This window comes from Hydra vulgaris, chromosome 03 (assembly GCF_038396675.1).
Source record: "Hydra vulgaris chromosome 03, alternate assembly HydraT2T_AEP".
In the NCBI taxonomy this organism is placed as follows: Eukaryota; Metazoa; Cnidaria; class Hydrozoa; order Anthoathecata; family Hydridae; genus Hydra; species Hydra vulgaris.
The window spans coordinates 19,217,983-19,230,299 of NC_088922.1; the positions used below are offsets into that span (position 1 = coordinate 19,217,983).

The 12,317-nt window shown below is 26.3% G+C and overlaps 1 protein-coding gene across 2 annotated transcripts; it reads left to right on the top strand.

Moving 5' to 3' along the window:
• Window positions 1-5,834: 5,834 nt before the first annotated feature.
• LOC136077998 (uncharacterized) lies at window positions 5,835-9,249 on the top strand. Of its 2 annotated transcripts, XM_065792573.1 has the most exons (3): window positions 5,835-7,097; window positions 7,189-7,824; window positions 8,028-9,249. In XM_065792573.1, exons 2-3 carry the CDS (start codon window positions 7,378-7,380, stop codon window positions 8,097-8,099), a joined length of 519 nt encoding a protein of 172 aa, XP_065648645.1. In that variant the 5' UTR covers window positions 5,835-7,097; window positions 7,189-7,377; the 3' UTR covers window positions 8,100-9,249. The 2 variants fall into 2 exon arrangements, with proteins under 2 accessions (XP_065648645.1, XP_065648644.1); XM_065792572.1 differs by having other exon boundaries at window positions 6,003-7,824.
• Window positions 9,250-12,317: the final 3,068 nt, after the last annotated feature.

Consider the following 12,317-nt stretch of genomic DNA (forward strand, 5'->3'; position numbering starts at 1 on the left):
GGGATGTGGAGTCCCAAAAGGACTCCGGATTTGTATATCACAAAAAGATTACTTCAAGTATTGTGAATTTTAAAATAGGTATCACAGATGTTATGACTTGCAAGACTACTCAGTTTTATGGCTTTTTATTAAAATATTTGTGCTGACAAACATCAAAAAGAATGTACAAGCAACTAATTTTTTGGTTTCATTTTATTTCTGAAAATCCTTTTGCATTTTGATTATATCTCGATTTCAGAAACTATATTTGTTCAAATTAGTTAATATACTTTTTTAGACTTGGATTTTATTTATTTCATTTCAATATATTTTCATATAACCTTCATAAAAAAGATAAGATATTCAAAACATGAAAATAGTTTATTTCTTTTAGTTTTTTTAAAAATAACCTATTATAAAAATATCAATTAGAGGACACCTTTCTTAATGTTGCGCTTTTTATTTTTTTAATAAAGGTGTTGATGTTTATAGTAGTTCTATTGGTTTAAAGTTAAGTTATCATATTGGTTTAAGAATAAATTATTCGATTGGTTTAAGATTAAGTTAGGTTAAGCTATTTAATCTACAATACATCTAAAGCTAGGGTGTTCAACAAGCTATACAAATTACAGTGTGTAGATTTATGAAATAGAATTTACAAATTGAATGAAAATAGAACATGTATGATAAATTGATGGGACAGTAGTAATTTTTTATTTTTAGGTATTGGCAGGTTGTACTTGGCGATTTACTTTCCTGCAACGAAATCAAAAGAACCTTCAACTACAAACCAATTTAAAATTTTTATAATAGTGTTTTTATAGAAGAATTTTCCCTTTATTTTATTTACTAATAAGTTTACCTATATTTCATAATTTCTTTAAATTATTTTTGGAGATTTAATTTTGTGTTTTACAAAATTTTAGGTTCAAAAATTTATTTTACTTATAGATTTTTTAATAATTAATTTTTACTCAGAAGTACAATTATAATTGGAGTGCCCAACTTTTGTAATATTTTTTCTGCAAATATCAATTTGATATTATGTTATCAATATGAAAGTATAATCATCTCAAGATACAATTTAAAAAATGGTTGGATGAGGTACATAAACTTACGCTTTGTTTTCTTATTAAAGTCAAGTTTAGCGCAAAATGTCTGAACCGATAGAAACCACTTGCAAAAACTTTTGATATTGATTGGTCTATTAAAATTCTACTGTTATTTTTACACGGTTTCCACTTACTATGACTGTAATTACACTTACGTAAGTGTGAAAACACGCGCAAACTGGCAATCGGGATATTTTTGAACATATTTGAACATTTAAACACACTATACTTTGAACACATTGAATTTTGAACACCCCTCCTCCTTTATGGATCCGCCCTTGCTTTCTGGGCGGAATTAAAACTTGATGTGAATGAAAAATACAAAACTTATATAAAACAAATTGTTTTATTTTCGGTATGAATGGGGGTCAAAAAAAAAATAACGCATGATCTACTATAGTGGCAGGCCTAGTAATCGTACGGCTTAAAAAAAAACTGTAGGCGAGTTTTTTTTTTTATGAAAGCATTCATTTTTGGTGGTTTTTAACAAAAAATGAGTTCATTGGATTTTTAATTTATCATAAAAAGGTTTTTGTAACAAATAAATAAAAAAATCTCCGAAATAAAAAAAATCGTATATTAAATGTAATCCAGTCAAGTTTTATTAAATAAAAGCTCTCAATCGTTAAGAAAAAAAAGATAAAACTTTTCTAAAACCAAACTACAATTAGTTTAAAAAAATAGTTATATATATATATATATATATATATATATATATATATATATATATATATATATATATATATATATATATATATATATATATATATATATATATATATATATATATATATATATATATATATATATGTATATGTATATATATATATATATATATATATATATATATATATATATATATATATATATATATATATATATATATATATATATATATATATATATATATATATATATATACAGTCGTATGACAATTTATTATGGCCACCCAATAAATTTTAACATACCTTGCTTATCTTTTGTTTTCTTGGCATTATAGTTCAAAATTATATAACTTAATTTATTTGGATGCATACAATATAGCTATACGTTGACAAAATTATTTAAAATTTTATGCTGGTGTAAACACTGTCATTTTTGACAGCCATTTTGTGTGACGCCATCTTGAGACCGCTATTCTTACAGTGCACGTGGTGAATACTCTCTGTTAGTTTTGGTATATTTTTCAAAGTTATCATTAAAGTAAGTACTCAAAATCGACTAATATTACTTTAAGAACATTACATTACATAAATTAACATAAAAATATTTTTATTTCACTCAGTATTTTGTGATTAAAATTATTTTAAGTAATAATAGAAATTTTCGTACTAAAATTGGTTATTTTTTTAGAAATGGGCAAAAAAAAAGGACTTATCTCTAGAAAAAAAAAGTGAAATCCAAGCACTTCTTACAAATACTGGTTTTTCCCAAAGAGGAATCGCCAGAAGATGTAATGTTTCTAGAGTGTCAGTGCAGAATATCCAAAAAAAATTGTCAACATGGAAAACCTGACTCCAAAAAGGACTGGGAACTGTGGTAAAAAAAGAATTCTTACTCCACGAGGTGAAAGAATTCTTACCAAAATTGTATTGGAAGATAAACTAGCATCAAATGATGATATCACTGAGAAGTTGGAGAGCTCTGGTATTAAGATGTCCAAGAGAACGGTTCAGCGTCGTCTACACGATCTTGGCTACAGCTCAAGACGTCCGGCTAAAAAGCCAAAATTAACGCCAAAAATGATGGAGAAGCGATTAGAATGGGCAAAAAAATATAGAAGTTGGACTGAAGACGATTGGAAAACGGTATAACAGATTATTTTATTAAATAATAATTTAAACTTTTTAGATAATCCATGCATTGTGGTCATGAACCATCGTATAATATTTTTAGGTTTGCTTTAGTGATGAGAGCACGTTCCAAGTCTTATCAAAAAAAGCACAATACGTGAAAAGGAAGGTTGGAGAGAAATATTTAAGTAGCTGTATTATTCAAACCGTCAAACATCCAACCTCGGTGATGATTTGGTCGGTCATTTGTGGGAAAGGAATGGGAAGGCTGTACATTGTTCAAGGGATAATGAACCAGGTGCAGTATGAAAATGTCCTGGAACAAAGATTGTTACCCCAATTGACGGAATGGTTTGGTCCAGAGGAAAACAAAACATTCATGCAAGATGGAGCACCATGCCATACGGCTAAGTCTATCAAAATCTTTTTGAAAGATAAAAATATTCCTTTGTTGGACTGGCCGGGAAATTCGCCGGATCTCAATCCTATATACAATTTTGGAGCTATTAAAAAAGGAGGTGGCCAAGGAAAATATTGCAAACAAGGTGGTTCTAATAGAAAGTATTATAAAACATTTGAACCACAATGCAAGATTGCAGGAAATGGCAGAAAACTGCATAAAAAGCATGCCTAAAAGGGTACAGGCAGTAATCGATGCAAAAGGGGGGGTTACAAAATATTGATTGTAACTAAGATATTATATGAATATTTTTTATTAAAGTGTATTTATTCCTATAAAATGGTAATTTTTTATTAACACACAACCTGATTTTTTATTAGAATACGTCTTTGGTAGATAAAATTGTAAAAACTGATGGAAAATCACAATTTTTCTAGAGTTTCTAGAAAAAATGTAGGTGGCCATAATAAATTGTCATACGACTGTATATATATATATATATATATATATATGTATATATATATATATATATATATATATATATATATATATATATATATATATACATATATAATTCACATTTAAGAGCTTCAAAACTTTCAATTTGGACTCCTTTGAAGATCGTGGAGTATAACGATGGCAATAATTGTTAACAAATATATTGGCAAAGATTCTGCTATATTTTTTTGAAACATTGGTAAATCCATAAAAGTCAGATAACTGAAGACGCACAAGATGAAACTGCTTCTAAAAAAATTAAAATATAATTTGTACTGAAAATATTAGAGAAAAAAAAGTTAAAATATATTTTTGTGTGATTTTTTTTTATTTTTATACGGCTAATTTTTTTTTAATAAGAAAATGTTTTTATTCGATTTATTCGATTGGGATGGTGATTCGGGATGGAGTTAAAATATATTTTTGAAAAAAATATATTTTTGAAAAAAAGATTTTTGATAAAAAAAGTTAAAATATATTTTTGTGTGATTTTTTTTTATTTTTATACGGCTTTAATTTTTTAATAAGAAAATGTTTTTATTCGATTTATTCGATTGGGATGGTGATTCGGGATGGAGAAAAATACAATACATTATTTACAGTTTTTTATTTATTATATATCTTAATTACAATTATCTGAAGATTGTTAAGATATTTCTTTTATCTTTTTTCTTCATTTTTTTTTTCATCTTTTTTTTTATCTTCTTTTTTATCTTCTTCTTTTTTTTTAGAGATAAAAATTATATTGTATTCGTCGTTTTCTTCTTCGTCGTCGTCTTCTTCGTCGTCGAATTCATCAAATTCTATTTCTTCATCGATAATATCAATCGATTGTAAATTGAATACGGAGTTCGGGTTGACATAAATGTTTTCCGTACTTAATTTAGAATTTATGGCGAGAATTTCTGCGTTTGAGAATCATAATTATTTTGTACGGGAATTTCTACAATTTCATTCAATTTCTTCAGAGTTCTTTTCTTTTATTTGTTCTATAAAAAAATTAATTATCAAAAAAAATTATTTTTTAAGTTTTAAAAAAAAGTTATTTTTTTTTAGTTATAAACTAGTAAATCAAAAAAAACTTCTTTTTTCAAATCCAAGCTTTATGCAAGCAGAATTCTATTGGGCCTAGAAATTCTTTTTTTGTTATCTTTTGTAGAAGGAAAAATTACTGTTACGTTTTTAAATTTTTTTTCTATTAATTCAGTGTTCTTATGGGGAAATACAAATTAAATTTTTGTTAACTTAATTAACTTTTTTTGGTCAAATTTTTCCATTTCCTTGTATTGCCATCGAAAGTGATTAAGTGTGCAAAATTTGAGCAAAATTGGTTGAGAAAAAAGCTTTCAAAAATTGATTTCAAATTTTGTGGCACACAAACATATATATATAGAAAGTAACCTTATATAAATGGAAATGGAAAAAACCTTGCGCATCGAATACTTCCGAATCACTCGCTTTTGTATGATAATTTTTTTCTTTAATTTGTTCTAAACAAAAAAAAATTTTTTAATGAATCCGCAACAAGAAAAAAATTTTTTTAATGAACCTGTAACAAAAAAAAATTAATATTATTATTAATAAAACCTTGGGCAGCGTGAAATTTTTTCATTACATCATAGATATTTTTCAAAGTTCTTTTTCTACTTAATTGTTGTTTCATGGTTTCTCTTTTTCCTAATCTTTTTATTTTATATTTATATCTTAGAAGTTCAATAATTGCTAAATCAATTATTCCGTTTAGGTGAACGATTTCGTAGTTTGACATTTTTTTTCTCGTTCTTTTTATGTTTACTTGAGCTGTTCAACATTCGATGTAAATAATAATTTTTCATGTGAATTTATATTGAAATTATGTTTGTTTCGTTACTAAAAATACATTGATAAGCTTGTTTTGCTTTCTCCTTAATCTTTTGTTTCATTTAGTTTCGGTAAACAATATTTAGTTTGAGTTTCGCTTTAATCGGCAAGTTTCGATTATTACATCATTATAATTCCTTATAAAGAAACATGCTATATTTCCATATAAAGAAACATGCTACATTTCCATATAAAGAAACATGCTACATTTCCATATAAAGAAACATGCTACATTTCCATATAAAGAAACATCCTACATTTCCATATAAAGAAACATGCTACATTTCCATATTTGGTAATAAGTTTCTAAATATAGGTTATTTTTTTCACTATAAAAAGACAAAATAATTTTTTTATAATAACAAAAAAAGTTCAAAGAAGTTACTCGAAAGAAGGAAATAAAAAAACAAGTAATTTTTTTTTGACTAAACACAATGAATAATTTGATTGAATTTTATGATAAATATGGTTATGAAAATTGTAATGGATTAAAGAGCGCATTTACGAGAAAAGAAATTAAAAAAATTTACTTTATTAAAAAGAATGGCCATCATATATCACTATTTTTTGAGTTAATTGAAGAAATATTAAAAAATATCGATTCGGAGAACATCGATAATAAAGAAATTATGTGTGCAACAATGGAGAGAGTTGAATATGTTGTAAATCAATTACAAGAGAATGGATTATTTATTTTTACAAAAATGAATAAGTCATGAACAGTATATGGATTGGACTTCGAATCCGTCTTCTACTCAATTTTTTTACCGGAAAAAGTTGTTTTCCCTATGCAAAAATCAACAAAATGGATTTGAATATCACGCGCGTGCCCCACATCAATGATTTTTTAGGGAATTTTTTAAGCAAGGCAAAAGATGAGCAAGACGAACGCAAGCAATTACAAGTCCCATTTGAAAATATTATTAAAATGTGGAATTTGTTAAATTTAAAAAATTACGGACAATTACTTCATATTTATAATATAATCGATACCATATCTCTTTCCTTTGTTTTATACGATTTCGATAATAGAATATTTCAAGAATTAGGCTTATTTTTTAAATAAAAATTTAATTTATCTAAGATGAAACACAAAAGAAGGTCTCATAAAAAATACCACAAAAAGAGAAGAGGTCATCGAGGACGAGGTGCTAAACTTGATTTCTTAAAAAGAATTGGAAAAAAAGTAATTGACGCCGCGTTAACATCCAAACTCGGAAGAGAACAAGAAAAACGGTAACGACGTTTGACAAAATTGGGATTAGAGGGGCGTTTGAGCGCCAGATGGAATCCTCAAGTTGTAATTAATACAATCGCTAATTCAAGGGAGTGTAAGAATATGTTCTATTGCAAGCGTAAAACAAACTCAACTTATAAAAGAAATGCAACAAATATAAAAAAAGGACGCGCTGGACAACCGATATATAAATGGGTGTTGACAAAAAGTACTTAAAGGTAAATATTAAATTGTTTTCATAATTAAATACAATATATTTTTTCTTTATGATGACATACATATTTGTTAAAAAAATTTATTCTTTTCAAGCCAATGGGATTGCAGATGGAGGAAGTACTTTTTTAACGAATTTTTTTTGTTAATCATAAACTGCCATTTCATGCTTATAGAGATTCTGTTCGATATTATGAAAATTTAAAAACTCGTATTACCGAACAAACATTTCTTCAACATGTTGTCGATAATATTGAAAAAATTTTTAGTGAAACTCAAAATGTAATGATCCAAGCTCGTATCGAAACCGTTCTTATATTAAGTGTTTTATATTCAAATAAAGTTGGTTTATTAGATTTTATGATTGAAAATTACATACGTCTTTTTAATGGCGAAATGCAAGTTCGTCTGTTTGCACAAAATTATGAAGAATTTATAAAATTTCCTATCAAACAAGATTTTGCTACTATAACTAAACCGATAACGGCCGGGAGAATTACTCGCAGTTCAATACCAATAACATCTACACCAAATAAATACGGTTCTTTTTTTACACCTGAAACTTCTCAAATAGAAGAACCAAGTCAATTTAGTGTGGATGAAAATCAAGTAGAACTACCAGTCGTTAAAGAAGAGAATCCAGAAGAAAAACCTGAAGAAAAAATTCAAGAAAAATCCATGAATGTTATATCAGTTCTTCTTCATTATAATTATGTTTATAATAATCACAAGGTATTAATCACATTTATTTGTCATTTCTACATATGACGTGTTATAACATCTATCATGTATTCTTAAATTAGTCATCTATAAAAAAACATTTTCTTATTAAAAAAAAATTAGCCGTATAAAAATAAAAAAAAATCACACAAAAATATATTTTAACTTTTTTTTCTCTAATATTTTCAATACAAATTATATTTTAATTTTTTTAGAAGCAGTTTCATCTTGTGCGTCTTCAGTTATTATTGCTGCAAGTTTTTCGAAATTGGCAGTTGCATTTTTAACTTAACCGTTAACCATTAACTGACTTAAACATGTGCTATTTTGTTTCTCGTAATCTTTTTTGCTATAAGCAAACTCGTTTGCTTTTACATCTTTTACATTTTCAGGGTCGGCAAATTTTGGATTTATTATTAAAGACTTTTTCTGTCTGAAAAACGGCAATTTATTATATCTAACAATATATTTACTTTAATTTCTTTTAGTTTTTTTGTTTCACTCCTTGCCAATTTCATCATTGAATTATTTATTATTCTAAAAAATCAACATATAATTACATTTTTTTTTTGAATAATATTATTAACATTTTTACATTTAATATCTTTATTAATGTGTATAATTTCATATTTATTTGCAACTTCATTTTTATTTGAGTATTCATCTTTATTATATGTTCCAAAAGAATTATACACACAATATTCGTAAACATGACAAGTACAATCGAAATGAAAATGGACATAAAAAGAAAAATTGTTTTTAGAAAAAATAATTTTAATCAAGAACAACTAAATATTATGAAACTTTTAACAGAATATCTTATTGATTATTTAAATAATGAAAAACAAGATTTATCCGCATCATCATCTCATGTACAAATCGGAAGATATGGGCCATTTACATTATATGACGATCAAAAAATTAAAAAACAATTGAAAAAATTTCAAAATGACGACGAATCATATCCTTCTTTTATTAAACGATGGAGTAAAGAAAGTCGTTCAAGTTGGTACTACGCTAGAAGAAAAAGTAAGACCACCGTACAGTTTTCAAACTCATAAACAAAGTTACGATAGAACAAGATAAACATTATTTAGAATTTATTCCTTATGTCGATAATGAAAATATATTTAATACAAATATTCAGAACAGCAACAAAGACTCTTGACTGTCTTTTAATTTTAAATTTCTTATGCCTGCAGTGTAGTCGTAATCATTGTAATTGATTGCTATTTGATTTATATTTGATTTTAATATGGTTTCATATGCATACTCTAAAAGTTGTGTATTATGTATGTTGTGAAACATTGTAAATGTTTTGATGGATTAATGTATTTTATATGGAGTTGGTTTATTGTTGAAATGGAGAATTTAAATAAAAAAGAATTGTATGAAGAAGTTAAATTAAAAATAAAATTTATTAAACAGAATAAAAAATCAGACTGTTATAATTGGATATTTGATGCTATTGTAAATAAATTATAATGAAAATTTTTTTTTTTAGATGGAATTAATACAATTAAGAAACACAATACAATTTCATGTATGTAGGTACAGACAATTACTTTTATCAGTTAGATAAGCTAACACAACAGACAAAAGTGTAAAGATGGTGAAACAAAATGGATGAATAAAATAACCAATGACAAATTGCCACCACGATTAATCTCTCTGTCATATTCTCCGAATTGGTCAAAACAAAATGATGTATTTTTAACTAGAGGATCTTCTCTACTGACATAGCCAGCAATATAAACCAAACACATTTTAATTTCTTTAAATAAATCACTTTCAAGAACTGGAAGATTATGAAAATTCTAAATCATTACAATGATACCAATATTCAAGCAAAGTTTTTTTTTTTAATGTCAACTTTTTGCACTATCTGCTAAACATTAATAAAATAGGTACCACCTGATCTTTGTCGAAGTTTTCAAAATGCTTTCTCAATAGGATCATTAGTAAAATGTCCAAGGCAAACATACTTATGACTTGTAATTAGTAAATATTTTACTAGTTCAACCATTCCACAACACGTATGAGAAAAAGCACAAGAAGCATCTTTAGTTAAATGTTTAATTCTTTGACTTGTTTATCAGGTGCCATTTTTTTGACCATATCAGCCAAATTTAAAAGAAAGTTCATTCGCTTATTATTGTTTGATAAAAAAACTGCACAATATTTATCTCTAGTACAGATATCCTCATAAAGTCCTTTAACATTAACAATTTTGAAAATTTTTATAAAAATAGATAAAAAACTGTTGTATCATCAACATTTTCCATTGATGGATGAGTTTTTAAAGCAGCTAAAGTCTCATCACAAAATACTCATAAACAAGTTGACACAATTTGACGTTCAATTGGTTTAGGAAAAATTGCAGTTTCATTAAGTTTAGACAATTTTATAATAGAATCGTTTTTAAATTGAAAAAGCTTTTTTAGATCTGACCATTTTTCAGTTCTTGAAATACCTTCATAAGTAAAATAGAGTTCTTGGCATTTTTCTGGAAGCCAATTGTTGCGAATAGATTTTATTAAATGAACAAAGTCATGCAGAAGAAAAATTTTATCATTAGCGCACCAATTATTATTTAGATTAAACAATCCAAAAAACTTTTTATTTACTTTGTTATTGTCACAAATAATAGCAACAACAGAACCACCACAATTTTTTGTTTCAATTGTTTGCATTGTTTGATCATATCGAAAACTAGCATCTAAACCTGTTACTGGCAAAGCCTTATACAAAAACTTTTTTTCCATCAAACAATGAACAAATCAATAAACTCAAAACTATTTTTGCCAATTCATTTGAGGAGTTTACAGATTTACCTAAAATGTTACCTCCTTGATATGTTAAATGTGGTTTAACATAAATTTCATCAATTAGTAAAATTACCTGTCTTTGAGAAATAGAACATTTATCAAAATAAAACTTTAAAAAATCATCTCTAACATTTCTAACTTTAGACGTCAATTTTGTAATCAGCGATATACTTAGTAGTTCATAATCATCATGTAAGTGAGAACAAAGAGTTCTTGACAATGAAAAGTATTCAAACGCCCTAACAATCATATCAGGAGAATATTTTTTCCCCTCAATGAACACTAATGAGTTCATACTAAACATTTGTTAAATAATAAATACTTTTCTTGTGATCAATTGGTAAAGAATTCAGATAGTGTATAGCAGCATGGAGCTGACTAAAACAGTCAATATTATTCATATGATTGTAAGAAAAAGGTTTTATGGTGCACTTAACACCACAGTGGTAGCTATTAAAAGATAAATCATAATTTATTTTCAAAATAAACTTTGGAACACCCAAGTTGTCCAATGTATCAGCAGATTGAAGATGTAAACATTTTCATCAATAATTGATATTATCGAAAATGGAAAAGATATAGTTTCAGACATTATTTTATTACACAAATCTTCAAAGGATGAAAATTTGTCAGCCTTTAAAAAATCCTCTACTTTATTAAGCACAATATTTCTTAAAGATGGCAATGATTTAGTTGCTGATCTTGGCGGTGCATGTGGAGTCGGAATTTGACTTGGATTTACACAAGAAAATACAGGTGTTGGATGTTTTGGTCTTAACTTTCCAAAACTAAAACTTTTTCATAATCTTTAAGCCATCTTTTTCGTTCATCTACATTTTGTTTTTGGAAGGCAAAAAACTTTTACAGACTTTGTAACATCGTAGTTACCTCTGCATCCAGTGACACAACACTTTAAACCATATTATAACAATCTAATTATTTAGCTCTAAAAATAAAGCAAACTTGATAAACATATAAGTGAAATTTATCACATAATAAATTAAAACACCACGTTCTTTCTCTGGAATGCGCCATATTACAAATGTTTATTTTAAAAAACTCGCTTACTTTTTTTTTAAAAGCCGTAGGTTTACTCGGCCTGCTTCTTCGAATAAACGTAATAAAAAACATTGTGTCAATACGTAGTAAGGAGAAATTATTTTTTAATAAAAAGAAGTATTAACAAATTAAACTACTTTTAAAACATGTTTTAAAAATCCATCTAATTTCATTCAATTGAAATAATTTATTTTTAATTAAACAGTTCTTATTATTCGTATTTTAGGAGTCATTTAAATTTTTTTCTTCAGTTTTTTTAACCTAAGAAAAAGTATACAAAGAATAAAAATACCGGAATACTAACTGTAGAGTTCTATGGTCAGCTACGCAACGAGCGCAACATGTTTTTAAAAATTTAACTGACTCATTATATTATAATTTTTAATTTTTTTTTACGTTTACACTCAAATTATCCTTTTTTATTATTATTCACACAAAAAAAAGGATAAGAAGACAATTTGAGTAAAATAGAAATAAAAGACAGCGGTCAGCTACGCAACGCGCAAAAAAGCTTGTTTTTTTAATTTAAAGTTTGAATTATTTTTTCTCCGAATCTATAATTTATTTTTTTATAAAAACGTTTTTTTCTTCAAAAACAATTATTTCACTGAAGTTATA